This window comes from Carassius auratus, chromosome 38, assembly GCF_003368295.1.
Source record: "Carassius auratus strain Wakin chromosome 38, ASM336829v1, whole genome shotgun sequence".
NCBI lineage: Eukaryota > Metazoa > Chordata > Actinopteri > Cypriniformes > Cyprinidae > Carassius > Carassius auratus.
In genome coordinates, this window is record NC_039280.1 from 12586675 (window position 1) to 12610275 (window position 23601).

General features: G+C 37.6%; 2 protein-coding genes across 4 annotated transcripts in view; both read left to right on the forward strand.

Annotated features, from left to right (window-relative positions):
* LOC113057118 (protein phosphatase 1B-like) overlaps nucleotides 1–12439 on the forward strand; it is a 102219-nt gene extending 89780 nt beyond the window's left edge. For all 3 annotated transcript variants that reach the window (XM_026224222.1, XM_026224224.1, XM_026224223.1), the window contains exons 2-6: nucleotides 2200–3069; nucleotides 3169–3286; nucleotides 6485–6596; nucleotides 6737–6794; nucleotides 10906–12439. In XM_026224222.1, the coding sequence (XP_026080007.1) occupies nucleotides 2215–3069; nucleotides 3169–3286; nucleotides 6485–6596; nucleotides 6737–6794; nucleotides 10906–10935 (1173 nt within the window). In that variant the 5' untranslated portion in view covers nucleotides 2200–2214 and the 3' untranslated portion in view covers nucleotides 10936–12439. The remainder of the gene's footprint in view (nucleotides 1–2199; nucleotides 3070–3168; nucleotides 3287–6484; nucleotides 6597–6736; nucleotides 6795–10905) is intronic.
* Nucleotides 12440–13804: 1365 nt separating this feature from the next.
* Nucleotides 13805–20526, forward strand: slc3a1 (solute carrier family 3 member 1). The gene is made up of 10 exons (XM_026224221.1): nucleotides 13805–14219; nucleotides 15575–15754; nucleotides 15998–16140; nucleotides 16446–16571; nucleotides 17327–17446; nucleotides 18119–18243; nucleotides 18325–18526; nucleotides 18686–18862; nucleotides 19632–19757; nucleotides 19840–20526. Exons 1-10 carry the CDS (start codon nucleotides 13805–13807, stop codon nucleotides 20263–20265), a joined length of 2040 nt encoding a protein of 679 aa, XP_026080006.1. The 3' UTR covers nucleotides 20266–20526.
* The last annotated feature ends 3075 nt before the right edge of the window (nucleotides 20527–23601 follow it).

The following is a 23601-nucleotide window of genomic DNA, read 5'->3' on the forward strand; positions in this document are numbered from 1 at the left end:
ACTGATGTGATGAATGAATAAGGCGATCACAGAAGAATGACGGCACTAGAGACATAGCAGAAGCATCTTAAATACTTAATCTGTGTGTGATTGATTTATACTATCTATATTAAAGAAAAAAAGTAGGGTTTAGGCAAAACCTTATTCATTTATTTGATTGTATTTATATATTTAAGGGTCTTTTGGTTCTTTTAAAATAAAACTTGATGCGACAACACTGAAGTTAATCCTTTCTTCCTTTTGAAGTAGTTCTATAATTCCATATTTTTTCTTGTATATTGTATTTTCATATTTTAAAAGTCACACTGGTTGAGTTATTTGTTCTTAAAAAGGACATTGTACAATATTTTCAGTTTTGTGCAGTCAGTGTGGACGATACATTGTTGACTGTTTGTCAATGTTATATTGTAGCAGTCTTTTTCTCTCTACACAGTGCAGGTGCTCTCCGCTCAGCTAAAATTGTTTAAGGGATAATGTACAGTCAGCCATAATCGTAATCACAAAACAAACCCTCACTGGGTGATCAGGACACCGATGTGAAGCAGAGAGATAAATAAAAAAGAGATAAAAAATTATATAATGATAAAAATTTTCATAGCAGTTGATATCGGTAATTATATCGCACAAATGCTGCAGCTTAATCACAAATTTTTTATTTGAATTATGCTCCATTACTCCTTTAATAAATTTAATATATGTCTACATTAATAATATTATTGAATTCAATAAGAATATCCCACATTTCTGCTGCAATACCATTGTGCAGTTAGTATTACTGAAGTAATTCCATTGTAAATGATGGCAAATTTGTAGATTGACAAGCCTTCTGACATTATATCGTTGCATACGGTTTCATCTGCCTTTAAATTAGTTTATATCATTGAGTGATTTTTGTTCTTTGAGAGATTCAGTATGAAGCATTTAAATACAACAGTGCTGTTTAGCGCTTGCGTGACTGAGACTCATCTGTGAGTAAAATGCACCTGCTTTAGTGAGCTCGTGTTGCTGTTTGAACTCTGAGCCATGCAGATGAACTGTCTGTGTGGCGTGGTTCAAAGGAGTAGCGCAGATTTTTTCTTTCTTTATTTTTTTTTCTTCACGTTTACGGTGTAAACATTTATATTGAACGTTTATTGAACTCTTTTTATTGTTTTAGTGAGGAAATTTATATTGCAATAATTATCATTACTTTATTGCCCAGCTCTCGATGTATATCTAGATGTTATTCACCTTATCACATGCCTTCTAAACAAATAAATGCACATGAAATGTTATAGTGTGTGAAATATGTGCCGTTTAACTGTCAATATACAAAAATATTTGACTGCATAATCTGATTCAACAGCAGTTTGATTCACCTCAGCATTGAAACAGCACTACACTGTTTTCATAGAGCCATGTAATATTTTTCCGTGGCTAACACTTGAATGGAGGTGAAGGATATACGCTGCAGTAACAGTAAAGCAGCCCTACACAGGCAGCTGGATTATCTGGGCTGCAGTGGTCATGTATTTTTAGGTTTAAATTAGGCTTTTAAATTATGTTTTAAGCCGCCTTTCCACTGTCTCCGACGAACGACAAGTGACAGACCGGAAGTCATTCATTTCCAGTGGAAAGTAATGCGGGAGCTGCGTGGAGTTCCGATCACATGCGTATGCCTCGGATACGTTCAAATATTAGAATTTCTGCGACTAGACCGTATGCGAACGCCCGACCGGATGTGATGTTTTCTAATCAAAACTATCAGTGCGAGGTCAGAATTACCAATATTTTGTTAACATTAACATTATCCTTTAAACACTATTTCTGTAAAATGGTGGTTTATAATAATTATGGCAGAAATAATTATTTAATAATTATTAAACCATAATTAACGTTGATTAGCCCCATAAAACCTACTGTTTTTATTTTGGGGATCATCTGATTTGTGACGATGCATTCATACATTAACTATGTTCATTAAAATTATTAATTTTACCATGGTGAATATCATATCATATGCCAAGGTAACGGTTGCTGCACGACCAGTTTGAAAGTTCTGCGCGACTGCCGCTAGAGGGAGAAATGCGACAATCGTGTCCGAAAGTCGTGTGCAGTGGAAAGGCGGCTTTAGTGTTTTTTTTTTTTTGCTGTTGTTATTGCAAACCCGCTTTCCATGTCTTTTCTTCAGTGTGTCTTGTTGTTTCTCTGTCTCTACAGAACGTGGCCTGAGGCATGGGGGCGTTTTTAGATAAGCCCAAAACAGAGAAATACAATGCGCACGGGGAAGGGAACGGCCTGCGCTTTGGCCTCAGCAGCATGCAGGGATGGAGGGTGGAGATGGAGGATGCCCACACAGCAGCCGTAGGCCTGCCACATGGCTTGGATGACTGGTCCTTCTTCGCCGTCTACGACGGGCATGCCGGCTCGCGTGTTGCAAACTACTGCTCCAAACACCTGTTGGAACATATCGTCGCCGCAGGGTCAGCAGATGAACTGAGAAAGGCTGGAGCTCCGGCACCTGAGACGTCAGCCATAGAGGCGGTGAAGAGGGGTATTCGCGCCGGCTTCCTGAGGATCGATGAACACATGCGCAGCTTCACAGACCTGCGAAACGGCATGGACCGCAGCGGCTCCACCGCGGTGGCTGTGCTGCTCTCTCCAGAACACCTGTACTTCATTAACTGTGGGGACTCACGGGCCCTTCTCTGTCGTAATGCTCATGTCTGCTTCTCCACACTGGACCATAAGCCCTGCAACCCACGGGAGAAGGAGCGTATACAGAACGCAGGTGGCTCTGTGATGATCCAGAGGGTTAATGGATCGCTGGCTGTATCCCGTGCACTGGGTGACTATGACTACAAGTGTGTAGAGGGCAAGGGCCCCACAGAGCAGCTAGTGTCACCGGAGCCTGAAGTATTTGAAATCGCTCGGTCAGATGCGGAGGATGAATTCCTGGTGCTGGCGTGTGACGGTATTTGGGATGTGATGAGCAATGAGGAGCTATGTGCCTTTGTGCGATCGAGGCTGGAAGTGACAGATGACCTGGAGAGAGTGTGCAATGAGGTTGTGAATACATGTCTACATAAGGTACAGTTCCATACTCTAACTTCTGTGACAGCTTTTTACATACCATGATTGTTTTGTCCTCAGGTGAGATTGTATCCTTTCTTTCTTTTTCTCCTTTAGGGAAGTCGAGATAATATGAGTATTGTATTAGTCTGTTTGCCAAATGCACCCCAGGTGTCAGAAGAAGCTATAAAGAGAGATGCTGAGTTGGACAAGTACCTTGAGTCTCGTGTGGAAGGTGAGAAATAGAAGAGTTTGTTGGCCCACCACACGATGCATAGTTTGTTCTCACCATAGGTTTGGGAGCTTTCAGTCATCTGATGAAATTATATCTACATTCTTGCACGCAATAGGACAAATAAAAACAATTTAATAGAGACACAAAAGAAGTTAATGGTGTTCAGAATTGTTTTGTAGTAACCAGTATTCAAGTAACCACATATATATTGAAAATAGTAATAATTAAAAACAAGACAATTTACATTATTAGTGTAATCTTTATATTTAATATCAGTGTAGGCTTGCTGCGATAACATCCCCCCACACGCACACACATTTGTTTAGATTTTTTTATAGCAATCAAAATTATTTAGTTCAGTTTAGAATACAGACAATACAATTAAAAACTGAATGCATTTTGAAATGCCTGTTGACTTCTGCCGTCAATTTAAGGTAATTGTGGAAGTTTTTTCTGTTGTTAAAAGTGTATTTTGTGTTTGCTGATATTCAGTTTTGTAGTGTTGCCTGTACCCATTTAAACTTTTTTTTTTTTTATTTATGTTTTATATTAGGCATATAGGGGAACTTATTTATTTATATATATATATATATATATATATATATATATATATATATATATATATATATGTATATATATATATATATATTAGGGGTTTGCACGGATAGTCGAACATTCAAATATTCGTTCTGCTAATTATTCGATAAATAAAAATATGTGAATTTCGAAAAAAAAACAAAAAACTATACACTATAAAACCAAATTTATTTGGTATATTAATATATTATTAATATATTTGAAGATGTATGCAAGCAAAAAAGAATGAATGAATGAATAAGGGGCCGTTCACACATGCTAGGTGCGCCGCTTTCTCCTCCTTTACAAAGTGCTCGGGCAGAAGCGCTCCTGAGGCATCTGCCGTTGCTAAGCAACAATGACACGCTCTCTCCATGAAGACGCGGAAATTTCAGCAAAGGATAAATGGATTTGCAGCACAAAAAATCACTTTCAGTAGCTCTGCTACTAAATTTATTTCAAAATGGCAATCCATATACAGCTATAATCAGCTGTTCCTTCATCTTGGCTGAGCTTTCAACGTTGTTACGGGAAAGGATGAAGCTGAATGTTTAGTTCTTGTCACATGACCTGTGGTGCGCTTGCGGCTCTCTGAAAAGTTGTTAGATGTTTTTAACTCGATGAAGTGCAGAAGCTCCTGGAAAAAACTAGCGTGTTGCATACCACGCACCTACATTGGAAATAACGAACTTGAGTGCGCAAAAGACGCGATGTGTGAATTGCCCCTAAGAACTGTGGTCTTCTACAGTACTTCAAATATACCGTGGAGAATCACAGAAAGTGACTGAATTCAAGAACATTGTTGCGGCATCTCAAGCAACGAATAAACAATGCTAACTTGGAGAATGCAGTGAAAACTCTGCCCTAGACCCTCGGCACAAACATCAGGTTTCTTGATGAAAACATGAAGTAAGAAAAAAAACTTTTTTGAACATTATCAGAACATTATTTTCCTTGATGCGTGTGGTGCGTATGCAGCCGCCGCCACCACCAACGATGAAGAGGATGCAATGTCCACTCATCGATAAAGACTAAGCCAGTTCTTCAGCAATGATTACAGAGAGTCCAGCCGCGGCAAGTGGGAACAGTTCATGCTGGAGCCATGTATTTCTCCAGATGAGGATCCCATTCAGTGGTGAAATGAAAACACGAAGCGCTTCACAAAACATATCCGCTTAGCACACCGTTATTTGTGAGTCCTGACAACATCTATGCAATCAGAGCGTGTTTTCTCCGCGGTCTGCCTTATTGTTAACAGACTAAGGAGCCGACTTTCCCCCGATCATGTATTTCTTAACAAGAACATGTAAAACAATAGAAAAAAAAAGCAAAAAAGATTTGCTGACAGTTTAAAAGTTTCAAAGTTAAGTGTAGGCTACGTTCTACAATAGCCTAATTGCTGCAGGCTGCTTTATGTTTTTTCTTTGTTCACTTTTTGTTTTTGTTTTTTTTGTTGACTTTTTTTTTTTTTAAGGTTTTCAGCTACAACACGATGTGTAATGTTCAAGCTTATTGTGTGTACTGATGGAAACAAATGTTGCTGAAAAATAACGTCTGTCTCATTAAACTTAATTATTAGAATATTTGTTTTTTGTGAGCTCAAATATTCGAATGTGAAAATTGTGGAAAACGCCCATCCTTTTGTAATTGACACCGAATTGCGGGTAAAGTGAAGTAAATTGCGCACAGCATGTTTACAAGCTATTTAAAAGATAAGGGAAGCGAGAAAAGGAGGGAAAACTCACTTAAACAATCCCCTCCCCCACCCCACGGTAGTATTGGTTTTACCAGTGTCGTCACGCATCGATTAAGTGGTAGGAAAATGTCCTCACTGTCACAACGCTATATCAGAGCTGGATAAAATATAAATTTTATAATTTGTGGGAAAATAAACATACAGTGCAACCAGTGCAGTCAAATAAAAAAAATAGTTGAAGAAAGTATTGAATTAAATTCAGAAAATATCCCCTTCCTTTACACCATTTCTGTTTTGGTCTGGAACATGCGTTCCTGTCTCCACCCCCCCTTTAATCTTTCTCTCTTCCTAGTATAATATCTCACGATAGCCTGACACTGTTTCCTTTTAATTTTTTTTTCGCCATTGGCCTTTCCTTGCTGTATTGTACGTTGGACGTGTTCTGTCAAATGGTTGTTGGTTTTGTAGGGTTAATGTAAACTCTTGGCCTTGAGCTTTGGGCAAAGGCTGGGTTAATGTTGTTGTAATGTTTGGCTGGGCGCTGAGAGGGCCGGAGGGAGTCGTCTGCACTGCTGCTCTGGTGAGGAATGTGCTGGCTGAACATCTAACTGGCAACAGCCCCGGAGCGGTCCAGAGCAGCCAAACTAGACCACAGGCTTTACTTCTAGAGGCTCACTCTTGCCTCTCAGTGTCTTTGCTGTTTTTTTCTTATGTCTTTATCTTCCATTTCTCTTGCTCTCTTTTTTTTTTTTATATAATACTAGCTAACACCAATGCTCTACACTACTACCCACAATACATTTCTAGTTTCTTCATACACGTATACACAAAGTTGTCTTGCATACATTGTAGTGTTCCATTAAATGTAGCAGTCAAATATGTATTTAGCTTTAATCTGTCGTTTATCATTCCTGTTTCCTAATAAGAGCTCATTGAGAAAGCAGGGGAACAAGGTGTGCCTGAGCTGGCGCATGTCATGAGCAGCCTGTCCCAAGAAAGCATCCCCAATCTCCCACCAGGGGGCGGCCTTGCTAGCAAGTAAGTAAATATCATCACAAACATGTTAACATGCCTAATATTTAAGAATCTGGAATGCTAACACAGAGTTTGCAGGTTTAGTCCTAAGTGCACTTGGCCCAGAATCGTTCTTTTTAATATTAAGTTGTATTTCTCCACAGGCACAGTGTTATTGAAGCAGTGTACAAACGGTTGAACCCCGAAAGAGAAGAGGATGGTGTGAGTATGAACAGAGTCTGGCTTTTTAAAGGTCTAGGACCTTGTGGTATGATGACAATACATTTAGCCCCTGGTCTTAACATAAAAATGTAGAAATGTTAACTTCCCCTCGACCTGTTGGACTCATCTCATCATGAGACGTTGCCCTGTTCTGTGCCTTGCTCACTCAACCCATTTATACATGGTATTAACATCCATCAACCCAGAGTCACTTAAGCCCCTTTCACACTGCGATTCCGGAAAATACACCCGTAATGTTTCCCGGCAATTGTTCCCAGGTTGCTAGATTTTACACTTTCACACTGCCAGTGATTACCCGGAATATGTGCGTGCATTCACACACAACACATAAAGGTCCCGTAAAGACACGTGACATCAGTGCGTGACGTGTAATGTACGAGTTGAAAATGCTAGGCACATACACGATCACTTAAGTTGACGAACGATCTCCGCTTCAGCGCGGAATTTGAGGAACTAACTGATCTGTGCTTCATTACACTTTGCACATTTTTTTCGTCATGAACGTTGATCTGCCTTCAAAACACCCGTTAAATGAGTTGCGCGATAATGTGCGTCATCACAACGACACAGCCTTTACGGCATTAGTTCTGGCTTTTGTTCAGGCAGAGTTCGTTCTTGTTACTAGGGCCCCGGAATCAATTCTGGGACATGTTTGCGTTCACATAAAAGGCGACCCGGCAATGTTCCGGCAATTTTCCGGGTCCGACGTACAGTGTGAAAGAGGCTCTAGTGTTACTTTCTCACTTCAGAGTGTTTGCTCTCTCCATCCCACTCGCCTACTTTGCTCATTTATTTACTGCTGAGAGTAAAACATCCTGCTTATATCACAGCTGTAATGAGCTCATTCAAATGATCCGCTGCCCCAAAGCACAGCAGTTGAGATCACCACATCACAAACACTCCTAATGCATCCCATCACGGAGATGAGCTGACTTGGTTAGTGAGCACACAAGAATGTTATTTCATCAGCTTTTTATGCTATTATAAACTCTTCAACCATGTCTCATGATGATGATGTCACTGCTCAACGTGTGATCTGGCAAAACTGCACTAGGGTTTGCATGTTGTAAAGCCAGCATTTGGTTACCTGTCTTGTAGTTGTACCCATGAACATAAACGTTTGTGTGTCTGTGTGTGTGTGAGAGAGAGAGAGGCTCTGAAGAATGTGTCAGTTAGTTTTGAATGTTTAATTATTATTATTATTATAATTAACACATTCTCATGTGTTGGTGTGGACACCAGTTGGACAAAGCTGGAGTTTTGATCCAAGTGTTCCCCTCTCCCCTACTGGACATCCACGAGATATCGGATCTGATGTGTGTGTGTGTGTGTGTGTGTGTGTGTGTATGAGAGAGAGAGAGAGAGAGAGAGAGAGCGAGAGAGAGATGGTGTTCTCTAAGCTCTTGGACCCTCCTCATTCGGGTTGTCACGATACCAAAATGCCAGTAGTTGATACCAATGCCAGAGAGATTTCAGGATTCTTGATACCACTTTTGATTCAATAGCAAACTAATTTAAGTAAAAATGCTAAAGAAGAAAAAAAAAACTAAGTAAAATACAAATTCAAATTAAACCGAAACAATGGAATGTGCACTGGAACGTTTGGGGTCAGTAAGATGTGTTTTAAAGAAGTTATCCTTTGATTGCTTTTATACTTATTACTTATGTGATTTAATGTGACACTTACAAACTGTTTCTATTTCAAATTAATAAAGTTTTTTTTTTTTGTGAACGTTGTTGTCTTAAGAATCCAGAAAAAAATATATCGGTTTCCACAAAGATAGGAAGCTGCCCAACTGTTTTCAACATTGATAATAATCAGAAATGTTTCTTGAACAGCAAATTAGCATATTATATTGATTTCTGAAGGATAACGTGACTGCAGTAGTGGCTGCTGAAAATTCAGCTTTGAAGCAAAAAATCTAAAAAAAACAATTATTACATTTTAGTAAGTATTTTACAATATGGCTGTTTTTTTTTTAATCAAATAATTGCAGCTTTGGTGAGTATGAGACATTACAAAGTCTTACCAACCCCAAACCTTTTAATAGTATGGTCACATTCAAGTATAGCTTATAGAATAGTCATTAAGTTAACATTAACATTAATAAATAAACTAATTAAGAACTTTTTTCATGACAATATTGTGGTTTGATTCATTTTATTAAAATAATAGCAGTTATATTTACATTTATATTATTTCAATTTTAGTATCAACTTGGTACTTTTGACAGACCTCGTCAGTGAGTGATGTTTTGTTGGCTTGTTGTAAGGAGTAGACTAGATCCTTGTGTTTTTCAGTGATAACATGGTGTTTAGTAAGCTTTATATTCTGTCCACCCCTCCTTTCGTCAATAATTCATCTTTAAAGTACCATAAAAAAATTTCCACAGCATGATGTATAGTTTGCAGTTATATAACTATAACCTATAGCTGTAAACTATAAGCCAAGGATGGTATTCATATCAAGAATAAACATATTTGAGGCACATTAAGAGGATGCTGCACATTAACAGAACTAATGATGTATGTGTTCACCCTTTGATTAATGCAGCCCAGCTGTTTTATTTGGTAAGTGGATTACTAATTGATAAAAATGTTTTCTGCAGAAAGAGTGACTTGAGTTTGTTTGAACACCGGCAGAAGCTCACCTAATCTACCCCATATGTACTGACCTTATGAAAGCAGCAGTAGAGAGAACTTTCCATTTATTTAACTGCTGGTTTGTGGCTATCCATGTTTGCTTTATGCGGTTTGCAGTGTGACCAAACTGTCAAAGTTATATTATACCTGTTAAATATTCAAGCCCTGTAGATAATTCACTTCTTTATTTGTTTTTTACATTACCAAATCGACAGCGTTCCTGTCAATGAATGCAGATGACTTATTTAACCAGGCTTTCATTTCAAGCCGTGCTCGTGCATGATGTATGTCAAGAAATGGCTTACCTAGATGTGTCCTTGAAAAGTAATCATATTAGGGACCAAAAATATTACTCACTAATCTCTAATCAATTTTTCCATCACTTTCATGTTGATGCTTTGCACATGTATCTTTTTTTGTCTGTGATGCAGATGTGTAACTTTGGCTGCTGGGAAGTGAGAGCAGGAGATAATAGTAGAGGAAAAAAACCCTTGATCCCATTGCTTTTCCTTCTCTGAATCATGCCTCATGTACAACAGTTAATTCTTTGATCTCGCACGAAGAAATAAATAAATAAGAGATGAAATCACAGTTTTACTTCTGCAAATAAAATATTACACAGAGAAACAAGAATGGCACAATTCTGGTTTCAAGGTTCAGTGATCAGTGTAATGGTTAGCTGTAACGGAGTATGGGAGACCAGGGGCAGTTGTAATGTTGTTTTCTCACTGTCTAAATGCTTGTGATGCGCTTTTTCTTTTTGATGAAGTTCTGTATACGTTTTTAGCTTAAACTGTCAATGTGAGCTACTCTACAGAATTTTTGATAAATGAAAAATGGATGCTTTTAAATGTGTATAGTTCATTATTTTATTAGTTCAGTTTAAGACTTGAAAGACTTTCACATACTCCGTTAAGAGAACTTAATTGAATAATTGTTTTTACATGCTGAAACTGTGTATATTTTAATAAAAAATATATATTGAACCCTTTTTAGATAATTAAACTGGCGAAGTTTAGATTTTCCCCCTCACGTATGAGTTTAGTATAAAATACAACAAATATAGTAATATTCCAAAATATTACAATTTAAAATGGTTTCTATTTTAATGTATTTATAATGTAATTTATTACTGTGATGGTAAAGCCTAATTTTGTTGAAAAATGTTAAACACTTGTGCTGCTTTATATTGTAATATACCATATAATAATTTTGGTATTATATGTATATTTTGTTTTAAGTGATTGAATAGAAAGTAAAAAAAAAAATCTGCATTTATTTGAGAGAGAAATATTTTGCAACATTGGTTTAACATTAACATTTGTCTCTTTTAAACAATGAATGCATTAATAAAAACATTAATTTATATATAAAAATCTAAAAATACAAACATTTAACCATATATTAATGAAGCTGATGGTGTTTTCTGTGGGACGTTTCTCTGCAGAGTGGTGCTGACCTTGAGGACCCGTGGTAGTCATCCCACCGGAGGAAAGAGCACCTTTTCTACACAAGACATCAGTCTTTTTTTTTTTTTTCAGTGAAACCAAGAGATTCAACGGACAGTCTTTCAAGAGTCACAACACAATGGAAACACAGTACAACCAAAAGCATTACAAACACTTTTTTTTTCATATATATGGGGAAAAAATGGAGTTCCAGTTTTAAAACAAACTCAGACACGAAAATAACAAAATGCACATCATACAATAAAAAACAGTTTTTCCTCACTTTTTTTTGGTGGCTGTGGGTGTTCATATTGAAACTGAGGATGTTTTGCGGGATGGACCCATGTGTGTGCTGTGGTGCCTTTTCAAGTCTGAAAAGAGGTTTGCCAATGTCAGATGCCCTGAACCCATACAGTTAATAAACTTGGCTATATGAGACCGCTACAGCCCCTGGTGTGGGGTTGTAGATCATCACTGGGTTTAATTGAGGAAATACTTGACTGATAAATGCCTGTGGATCATGTTTTAAAAAACTGCTTCATTACTACATAACCTGCGTGGAAAGGATTAAAGCTTGTTGGCTTTTTGCACCTTTTCTCCTTCCTCGTGTGCGCTGACTTATCTTTAGGAAGAACCTCGGACTCCGCTTTGTTTTGCAGGTTATCACTTGATTGGTTGTCAAAAGCTTTTTAATCCTGCTGTTTCAGAGAATATAGAATATATAGAGAGAAATATATATAAATTCATATATATTTTTTATGTTCCTCAAGTTTGACGTTCTTTGTGGCTTAACGTGTGAAGCAATCGAGTTGTGTTGGTGGCACCCAATGAGCGTGCCATGTTGTGTCAATACTTTAGACACACTGAGATTGTTGATGTACTTGTGTAACCCTGCCACCCAAGGACTGTGGGGGATGTTGGCTAAAAGGGATTGTAAGTAACCACCAAAGCCACGCAGCTTTTCTCAGCTCCCCCTTTGTATTATATCTCTCAGTCTTCTCTCCTTATCAGCCCTCACTTTCACAATTCAGATGTAAACTTGCAGCAACCTGCCTTTCTTCTTTTTTTTTTTTCTTCAAAGTATGTTGTAAAGTGGTGTTTATTTTTTGTTTTGGTTAGCTGATCACGAAAATACTAGCTTTGTGATGAACTCACAAGTTATTTTCCGATTCATCATTCAAGTGTAACGTTGGTTTTGCTCCGATATATTTTCAGCAGTCCATGGACTTGAGTTCTCAGAACCTGAAAGATGATATTGAGCAGAACAATAAAGATAAAGGAAAAAGCAGCCTTGTTCCGTTTAATCCCATTGGAGAAAACCCCATTTTGATTAAGCTGTAGTTTAATGTATTGCATGCACATTATAGCTTCTGGCCAAGAGCCGCCCATTTGGACAGGAAGAGACCGTCTGGCCGGAATGTAAAGCAACCAGATGCAGGTTGATTTGTTTTGGTGTGCATTTTAAGGGATGATCATGCAATAACTGAAGTTATTTCAAATGATGGTATTCAGTGAACATGTACCCATGAAACACACAAAAATATGTATGGATGTTGTGATCTATGTTTCTGAGTAAACAAAACTGAATATACAGCGCTGATCAACTTAATGTACTATAAAGTGCTACAAACCCGAGCATATTTCAAAGATTTGAGGTATTTACACCAGCAGAAGTTGGCAAATGTCATGATTTTGGTTTTGTTTTGTTCAAAGCACTCATTGTATCAACCTTACCCTTACAAACATGACTGTTGTCAAGTGATTAAAAAAGTGTTGGGAGGTTAGATTGGTGCTTATCAGACTGAGAACGTGCTTTCAGGTTTGCTATGGTCCGTGAGCAGACTCGGTGCGGAATGTGACCTTGCTACCTCAGGCCAGGAAAGAAATGTAGTATTATTGCTAATAATGGGTAATATGGTATGCTATAGTATGTGGTTAGGTATCATGAAAGCCAGTTTTAAATTTCGTAGAGGGTTTGGTTTATTTAAAAAACAATTTTTTTAAGTTTTGTTCCAGACGTATGGTAAATATATGAGAAATTCTGTACCTGTAACAAGGAATGCAACGTGTGATTTTAAAAGACCATAATCAAGTTGCAGTTTACATACTAATAGTTGACTAGTTACATTGAAAGTTGGACAGGATTAATATTTTGTAATTTTTTTGTAGAGATCAGATTACATCTGTCATTGAGGTAATACCTTAAGGTACAAATATTATTGTACATTATTTTAGATGGCACAAATAAGTACCTCAAAGTGTACTTATTACTTTGTGATTAAGTGAAAAAGTATTTATTAATATTTTGAATTATTTATTTTACTTTTATATTTTCATGTAAATGTGATCAAGCCTTTTCATTATGCATAAACAGCAACAAGAGTAAATGCTCAAGTTGCAGTTTACACTCGTAACTAGTTAATTTGTTCATTATTTTAGAGATCTGATTACAGGGGAAATCTGTCAGCTGGGAAACTGTAAGGTAAACGTTTGCCAGCCAATTTGTCATAAAGTGAAAAAGCTAGTTGGCTAGCTAGCTGGCTTTAGTTTGCTAATTAAAGTGTTGGTTAGGACATTGTGGTTATAACCAGAGGGGTGTACAAAACCTGTGTAGACAGTTGTCAGCAACACTAAAACATTGTGAACTGATACTTTGTGGCATGGTCCATGCCAAGATGACTTACCTGACTTTTCAATAATATGTAGCCAAGGCGGTGTGTGATTGGTCTTGCTAATCTCTGCCACATTCCTCTGGGAGGGGTTTTATTGTGTGTTGAGAGGGATGGAGACTGAATGAGTGTTGTGCACTATGGACTTGTGAATGCCTCTATTTAACCGGACTCCCGCTGGGTTGGCTTTCACAAGAATTGTTCCTTGGGACTGAATGAAGCAAGAAAGATGAGTCCAACCAAAATCACCAACATCGACACGGTGGAGCTGCAAGAAGGCATCCAGAACGCAGCCTTTCATGGGGATGATGATGATATATCTGATGCCTCAAACTCTGGAGAGCAGCAGGCCACCAGCGTGTCCGTCACCAGGCCGGAGGAGAACGAGTACACTCAGATCAAGCCGTACGCTGGGATGCCCAAAGAGGTCCTAATGTTATACTCCAGGAAAGCCTGCTACCGCGTACCTCGAGAGATTATTTTCTGGCTGATCATCGCATGCACCCTGGCCCTTATTGCCATGACCATTACAGTCGTGGCGCTGTCACCTCGATGCATGAGCTGGTGGCAGCTGTCTCCGGTCTATCAGGTCTATCCACGATCATTCAAAGATTCAAATGCTGATGGTGTTGGAGATCTCAAAGGTAATTTTTAATCTTCAAGGTAAAACACTACAGGTTAATAGGGTAAAGAAATACAAAATGGGTAGTCATTAGTGTTATTTTATTATGTTGTGCTTTTGTCATTTTTATTAGATTTTTTTTTTGTTTTAAATTCAGATTTAAAACTTTCTGTTTTAGTCATTTTAGTACTTGTTTCAGTTATTTACCAAGGCAACATTACTAATTTTTTATCTTATGTTAATATTGTATTTCAGTTATATTTCAGTCACCAAAAAAAAAATAATAGTTTAATTTATTTATAATTTCATAAGTTATTTACTTACTAGGATTTGCCCAAAACATATGCAAATTATGCAATTAATCATGTACAACATTTTTAATGCGTTCTGCAGTTTATATATATATATATATATATATACATTAAAAATGTTGTACGATTAATTGCATAATTTGCATATGTTTTGGGCAAATCCTGCATAATATATATAATATGCAGGACGCATTAAAAATGTTGTACATGATTATATATATCTTTGATGCATATCTCAAAATACAACGTACATTTGGGAATAGACATTATTCTGTCCATGTTTACATACAAATTATGTAATTAAAAAAAAAAAAAAATATTCTGTTAAACTTACATAATATAGTTGAGATATTTGAACCTCTGTCTGGTTTGGATGATGCTTTTTTTGTGTGTGTGTGTGTGTCATTTTGAGAATTCCTAATTCACCTACAAACATTCTTAGTGTGCATAATGTGCTACAATCTGGGAACTTTTTAACAATTCAGAGACATTACGTAAGAAGAAAAGAATAAAGGACAGGAAAAAGTTAGTAGTAGTGTATCAAGCTGCCTTGAAAACAATTCTCTTTTCAGTAGCTGAGAGTTCAGTCCAGCTGTAGCGTTATTTGAGAAGTGCGTGTATTGATGGCTTGGACAGACACACAAAAGCCATGTTTTTCCTTCATAATGGTTCTGTATTGCAGCATATTCTGTTTCAAGCAATAGGAGGAGGTTGTTTAATTGCTCTTATGTAATGGGCAAAATAGCATCTACACATGCCATAAAGTACATAAAGCTGATTTTACAGCTGTACATTACAGGATGATTAGTAGTTTCATTTGAAACATGTCCACACAAAGCAAACACTGAGTGCAGATAAGACAAAACACCAGCTTATCTTCTACAAGAGATGTATAATAACTTTATAGACCCTCCAAATGTTCACATTTAGATATTAAAAGATTGAAATCATTATAAAGGTTAGCTTGATCAAGATAAATGAATTGCATTGCTGAATGTCATACGTATACAGCTCAAAGGTGCAAACTTCATAGATAACAGTTTAAGAATTCACTGTTTGGCTTCAGGAATCGAGGAGAAACTGAGTCATTTTGAGTACCTGAACATTAAAGCAATCTGGATCAGCCCTTTCTACAAGTCTCCTATGAGGGACTTTGGATATGACGTGGAGGACTTCAGGCAGATCGATCCCATCTTTGGAACCATGGAGGACTTTGACGAGCTCCTGGCAAGCATGCATGACAAAGGTGGACATGATATACAAGTTATATTTCACTAAACATTGTCACCAACCAGCAACATGTAACACATTGACAAACCTGTACGTTGATCATTTTTGCCATGTTTATGACTGTAGTTTGAATTTTAGCATATTATGAGCTTCATGAGTAACATGATGGGTACTAATTAACAGTTTTTATAACACTATTATTACATTTTCATATCATTATAAAAAGCTGTGTTTGATAACCGCTTTGTTTTTGGCCCAGGTCTGAAGCTGATCATGGACTACATCCCAAACCACACCAGCGACAAACACATTTGGTTCCAACTTAGCCGTAATGGTACAGAGCCCTATAAAGACTACTACATCTGGGCTAACTGCACACAAGACAAACCTCCAAACAATTGGGTAAGAACGTCCATATCAGCTGCTGGGTTTGGATCTTACATTTTATCCCAGACAGCAAGCAGTTTTGGCCCAGATCCAGCCCACATCTGGCCCGCATGGATTTCACGTGGGCCAGATGTGGGCCGAGTCTGGGCCAACACTATGTTGCTGTCTGGGATGCCTTGACATAAGAATGTTTGTCTGTTATATTCCATTCCATACTGTGATACATACACCACACTATTCATTTGTTACTGTCGAGACTGAATGATACTTGTTATATACCTCAATGGTTGACTATGGTGTCACATTGTTTGATTTGTCAGGTGAGTGTCTTCGGGAATTCCTCCTGGGAGTATGATGAGGTGCGACAACAGTGCTATTTCCATCAGTTCCTCAAGGAACAGCCTGACCTGAACTACCGTAACCCTCGAGTCATAGAGGAGATGACGGTGAGCTTGCAGACAGGGGCTGGACTGTGGATATTTTGCAGACTTTTACACTGGGTGTGATGAGACAAAGCAGTGCAAGCGCGCTTGATTAGATGTGATTGTGTCGTGTTGTTTCTTTTGTAGCCAATTAAATGTTTGAGCTTAAGCTTAATTGCAAAAATGTTTCCCGTTAACTTTTGAGGATTTTGTTAATTTGCATAAATTCTGCAGTCCTGGAAATCACAATTTAAAATTCCCTCGAATTTCCTGCTTTTTCGTGACTGTGTGAATGAAAATGAAGTTAAGAATAGCTATGGTAAAGTGTAGAGTTAAGATGTATAATTAACAGTTTTAATAATTACCAACATTCATTTGAAATTGAAATCCGTTTTTGGGTGGATTTATAATGAATGTGATTTTTGGAATGAATGTTGCTTTGGAGTTAGCACCTATCTAAACACTATAAATAGCTATGAACAAAGTGTCTTAGTCTGCCGCTAGTAATACAGTAACCTCTCTGAAACTAGTAAGTTATGCGTTTACAGACTGTTTTGTATTTCATTTACACGGGTGGAGTAAAATACTCTTTTGAGGAAAAGTGAATTGCGTTCAGCATTATGTCAGGACCTCCTCATTTTCAAGAATGTGGAGGAGGAGTATTAGTTAGCCTTCAAGCTCTTTAACAAACAGGCTTTTTATACAGATCCACCGTACCATATCGTGTTTCACTACAAACCTGGACCTTCTTTGATCTTCGTCCCACGTCTGTCTTATAGGACATAATCCATTTCTGGCTGAAGAAGGGGGTGGATGGGTTCCGCATGGACGCTGTGAAACACATGCTTGAGGCCACACATTTGAGAAATGAACCCCAGGTCGACCCTGACCAAGATCCAGTAAGCCCAACAATGACCTATTCTCTATAACCATATGAAACTGCACACATTCAGTTAACACACTTGTTTATTAAAGCCCTTCATCTGCAAGAGTCAAAAACATTTCTCAAATTCATTCAGAGGGAGTCGTATTACTGTTCTTTGTTCTCACAATGTCGTTTAAGGATTACTAGTGCATATTTCTCTGGATTTACTGGCAAGTCATTCTCATTATCCTAATTCCAGACGATTTGAAAGATATTAAAGGTCTGGGGAATGAGGTCCACTGAATGATTTGATGGTCTGGCCCTCTTTTTTAGTGATTTGTCTTTCTGGTCCTTGTGGACTTAAGTTAGAATTAACTTAGAGGAATGTTCCGGCTTCAAAACAAGTTCAAATTGATCATCTGTCCCATTTTACATAATTATATAATAGAATGTTCAAAATAACAGCACTTCCTCAAAATAAATGTTTTAACATCATCAATGCTTAAGTGACACTTGTCAATTTAATTTGTCCTTGCTAAAAAGTATTAATTTCATTCATTCATTCTTTAAAACCCCCCAGAAAACCAGTGTATTCCATATTTAGGTAGTAATAATCTTAGTAAGATTAACCTGTCGCTCGCATTAGCGCTACACAGTGTGACTTACAGCAGTATTCTTCTCTCTTTTCCTCTCTGGCGTCCTTCAGTCGACTGTGGACACAGAGTTTGAGCTGTACCATGACTACACCTACACACAGCAGGGCTTACATGAGATCCTCACAAACTGGAGGATAGAGCTGGACGCCTACAGCAGAGAGCCCGGCCGCTACAGGTATCTTCACTACTTCCTCTTCAGCAATAAACCTTTTGTTTCTCTCTTGTAAATGACTTTTTTTTATCTCTTACCAATCAGGTTCATGGTGATAGAGTGTTATGATTATGAAGAAATAGATAAAACCATGAGGTACTATGGCACAAGCTATGTCACTGAAAGCGACTTCCCCTTTAACTTCTATCTCCTGTACCTTCCTGATGATCTGTCAGGAAATCAAGCCAAACGCTTGGTTCATTTATGGATGTCAAACATGCCGGAGGGAAAATGGCCAAACTGGGTGGTGAGTGACCGGATATCTGTCCATTTAATAAAATCGGATTGCTTCAAATATTTAAAGCTGAAACACTAGCATTGCTAAATGGACAAAAAAATTTTTTTTGCCTTTGGAGGGTCAAATTGATTTTTAAATTTCCTAGTTTATGTTTGTGTACGTCTATAGGTAGGAAACCATGACAAGCCACGTATAGGCTCAAGTGCTGGTAAAGAATATATACGTGCTATTAACATGATGTTGTTAACGCTGCCTGGAACTCCCACAACATACTATGGAGAAGAGATCGGCATGGTGAACGTAAATGTATCAGTAATTCAGGATCCTTTTGGACAGCATGATCCAGTAAGTGTTTTTTTTTTTTTTTTTTTTTTTTTTAAAGAACACATTACTATGTGTAATCTATAAAATATACTTTAAATTTATATTCTATAATATTTAGTGCTATCAAAAGATTAACCACATCCAAAATATCAGTTTTTGTTTACATTATGTATGTGTACTCTGTATATTTATTATATAAATATACACACATACAATAAATATTTTAAAAATATATACATATATTTATATTCTTATATTTTATATTATATATAAATATATTGAACATGTAGACATAACATTTTAACATCTTAAATATTTACATTCATGTGTGTATTTATATATACATAATAAATATACACGAATATATTATGTAAACAAAAACTTATTTTGGATGCAATTAATCGTTTTGACAGCACTAATATTATTTAATAATAAAATTTGGTTTGTTTTTGAAAGCTGTTGTTTGAACAAATTAATGTAGCCATGGTGATTGTTACATTGTGAAATATGATGACAATTAAACAGTAGTATTTTTATTTTATTTAAAAAATGTAATTTATTCCCATCATGACTGAAAGCTAAATTCTTCAATCTAAAAATAATTTTTTATCAATGTTGAAAAAAGTTTTTTCATTTTTCACGGTTTGTTGATAAATAGAAAGTAAAAGTAAAAGCATTTATTTCAAATAGAAGTCTTTTGTAACATTTTAAGTATATTTCTTCCTATCAGTTTTGATCAACTTGATGTATTATTTTAAAAACAAAATGTATGTTTTATTTTAAAATCTAGAGCAACAGTCGGGATCCGCAACGAACACCAATGCAGTGGGATGATAAGCTCAATGCTGGTTTTAGTGACAGTGAAAATGGCACATGGCTAGACATTGCTCCAGACTACAGCTCTGTCAACGTGGAGGTACGTTGATTCAGACTGCTGACGAGAACGTGTGGGTTAAAGCAGAGAAACCTCTAATCCCAGCTCATGTTTTTCTCTCCAGCTTCAGCAGGCTGATACACACTCCACCATTTCACAGTATCGTGCTCTGAGTTTGCTCCGAGGTGCTGAGTTGGCACTGTCCCGAGGCTGGTTCTGCTTCGTCTGGAGCGATGTCAACATATTTGCTTATTTGCGTGAGATGGATGGGCTCAACAAAGCCTTCCTGGTGGTTCTAAACTTCGGCAAGGATACTACAACAGACTTGTCTTCAGTTACTGAGTTGCCAGATACTCTTACTGTGCATTTAAGCACAGTGCCAATAAGTCAAAAGATTTTCCCTAAATCCGGAATTCCAACATCTCAAGGGCAAGGACTGCTCCTGGAATATTCCACCAATCAGCGCTTTCACCCAAACCATGCATCCGAGTGCTATGTTTCTGAGAAAGCCTGCTACTTGCCTGCACTAGATATTCTGTACAAGTGTTGAAGATAAAGCGACACGGTGACAAACGCTAAAGGCTATCTATTCCTTGTTTTATTTTGGTATTAGTCCCGCCCACTTTGAAATCTCATTGGTCCAAAATCTCACTCCATATTTTTGTGATGGTGTATATCGTTTGTGTTCAGTGTGAACCGGCAAGTTGCCTGGCGATGCAATCTGTTTTTGTCTGATTAACATTTCATTCAAAAGGAACTAGTATCTATGTAACAAAATAGACGTTTGGTTAATAAGAAAAATCTGAAAAACTTTGTCTGGTTGTTTTTCACTCACACATACAATTGAGTTTCATTTCGCAATTGAGATTATTTGACTTTTTCTTTAGGTATCAGTCGAGTTTGTGGTTGGTCAAGTCCAAGTTCGGTGTAAAGAAAGGCTAACTGTCTGGCAGTGTGTGAGAGAGGAAAAAATCGAAATAAATCACCCATGATATAAAGCTGTAAACATAAGCTGTTAGTCTCACTAACAGTATTCTAACAACAGTACAGTATAAGTTAATGTGTGACATCAAACTGTGAAAGAATGCTATATAATGCTAAAATGCACTTTTAAATGATCATAAGGTTTATATAATAACCTTATTGATTAATCTAAAGCTTTCTAATTGTATTATGCTTTAATGTGTTCGCATTGGCAGCAGGTAATTAAACCATTCAGTCTGATATGGTGCGGTATAAATATAATAGTGATTACGTACTGTACCTCATTCAAGGACAGATGTAAATCCTCAGGGCTAAAGTGATCACCACCTGGCTGCAGGTCCAGAATGACAGCTGGGACACGTGCTGCTTGGACATGTACAGGCACAGGTGAACATGTACTGTATTTTTCGTTTAAATATTTTATCTAATTTTTCATTGCAGTTAACAAAAATTATAATAGTTTTAGTCAACAATAACAACACTGGTGTTTTTAATAAGGAAAAAGTTACTAAAGCGCATTTAAATAAATGTAAGAAGCCATAAATGTCTCTTGGGGAACCATGAATATGGTAGATATAGTGAAGTACACTAGTTCATGTTTGTCACGAGGCCAAAGGCACTGAATATGTAAGACTAGATTGACAATATCCAAGCATAATCCGGCACTCTGGCTCTCCATCACAACACCTGGGCATCACATCCAGCACTTTAAAGTCAACGCTCTTGAAACAGAGTGGATGATGAGAGGCTGCCATGTAGGTGGACTTGGCCCACTCCTTTGCCTGGCTGCCTTATTTCCCCACAGTGATGGGATCTCTGTGAAGTGAAGCTGAGTGTAAAAATCATATGCCTAATCCTTAAAACTCTGTCATCTGCCTCTTATCTGCAGTGCGGCCGCCGGTGTCTCTCTCCATCCCGCTCCTCCTCACGGCCGCATGTTTCACAAGCCTTCTCCTGACCTTGGCACAGCCCAGTGTATTGTTCCTTATCTCCTTGCCTGATAGACTATCTCATAAACATGTTAATCGTCTGAGCTGGCAGCACGTGTGATCAGCGCTTTATCTCCCGGAGAGGAATGGGAGAGATTAGAGAAACTTTGGTTTTTTGCCTTGTGTATGTGTGTGGAGTGTATAATAAAGATAATTAATGGCACGCAGATGGAGAGGAAGTCTGACGGAGGGGCTCCAGACCAAGATGTGCTGAGAGAATCTCACACGGAGCTGCTCGCACACAAGCTGACCTCAGGTTGATATGGAGAGGAATCGCTCCACAACACCTGTCTCCAGATCAGTGCTCTTCTCTCCGGAGGAGAGAGTGTAAGTGCTTCTCTTAAGCCCAGGGGTTTATTTGAGAGCTGGGATTACAGACAGTGACCGCCAAGTTCATTTCCATTATACTTCACTTGGTGTAGAAGTAGTTTTTAATACTGCACCTGCAATGTTTTGATAATATCATTCACTTTGTGGGCTAATGAGATTATAGATACATGACCAAATACCCCAATGTTAAATTAATTTACTTGATATTACTATATATATATAAATATATATATATATATATATATATATATATATATATATATATATATATATATATATATATATACACAGTATTGTTCAAAATAATAGCAGTACAATGTGACTAACCAGAATAATCAAGGTTTTTCGTATATTTTTTTATTGCTACGTGGCAAACAAGTTACCAGTAGGTTCAGTAGATTCTCAGAAAACAAATGAGACCCAGCATTCATGATATGCACGCTCTTAAGGCTGTGCAATTGGGCAATTAGTTGAATTAGTTGAAAGGGGTGTGTTCAAAAAAATAGCAGTGTGGCATTCAATCACTGAGGTCATCAATTTTGTGAAGAAACAGGTGTGAATCAGGTGGCCCCTATTTAAGGATGAAGCCAACACTTGTTGAACATGCATTTGAAAGCTGAGGAAAATGGGTCGTTCAAGACATTGTTCAGAAGAACAGCGTACTTTGATTAAAAAGTTGATTAGAGAGGGGAAAACCTATAAAGAGGTGCAAAAAATGATAGGCTGTTCAGCTAAAATGATCTCCAATGCCTTAAAATGGAGAGCAAAACCAGAGAGACGTGGAAGAAAACGGAAGACAACCATCAAAATGGATAGAAGAATAACCAGAATGGCAAAGGCTCAGCCAATGATCACCTCCAGGATGATCAAAGACAGTCTGGAGTTACCTGTAAGTACTGTGACAGTTAGAAGACGTCTGTGTGAAGCTAATCTATTTTCAAGAATCCCCCGCAAAGTCCCTCTGTTAAAAAAAAGGCATGTGCAGAAGAGGTTACAATTTGCCAAAGAACACATCAACTGGCCTAAAGAGAAATGGAGGAACATTTTGTGGATTGATGAGAGTAAAATTGTTCTTTTTGGGTCCAAGGGCCACAGGCAGTTTGTGAGACGACCCCCAAACTCTGAATTCAAGCCACAGTACACAGTGAAGACAGTGAAGCATGGAGGTGCAAGCATCATGATATGGGCATGTTTCTCCTACTATGGTGTTGGGCCTATTTATCGCATACCAGGGATCATGGATCAGTTTGCATATGTTAAAATACTTGAAGAGGTCATGTTGCCCTATGCTGAAGAGGACATGCCCTTGAAATGGTTGTTTCAACAAGACAATGACCCAAAACACACTAGTAAACGGGCAAAGTTTTGGTTCCAAACCAACAAAATTAATGTTATGGAGTGGCCAGCCCAATCTCCAGACCTTAATCCAATTGAGAACTTGTGGGGTGATATCAAAAATGCTGTTTCTGAAGCAAAACCAAGAAATGTGAATGAATTGTGGAATGTTGTTAAAGAATTATGGAATGGAATAACAGCTGAGAGGTGCCACAAGTTGGTTGACTCCATGCCACACAGATGTCAAG

Excerpts from the sequence above, each read along its gene's own strand:
- slc3a1 (XM_026224221.1), top strand. The coding sequence starts at position 13,805 with ATGAGTCCAACCAAAATCACCAACATCGACACGGTGGAGCTGCAAGAA. Across the intron at positions 17,447-18,118 it reads TCGACCCTGACCAAGATCCA|TCGACTGTGGACACAGAGTT; the intron begins GTAAGCCCAACA and ends GGCGTCCTTCAG. Across the intron at positions 18,863-19,631 it reads CTTTTGGACAGCATGATCCA|AGCAACAGTCGGGATCCGCA; the intron begins GTAAGTGTTTTT and ends TTTAAAATCTAG.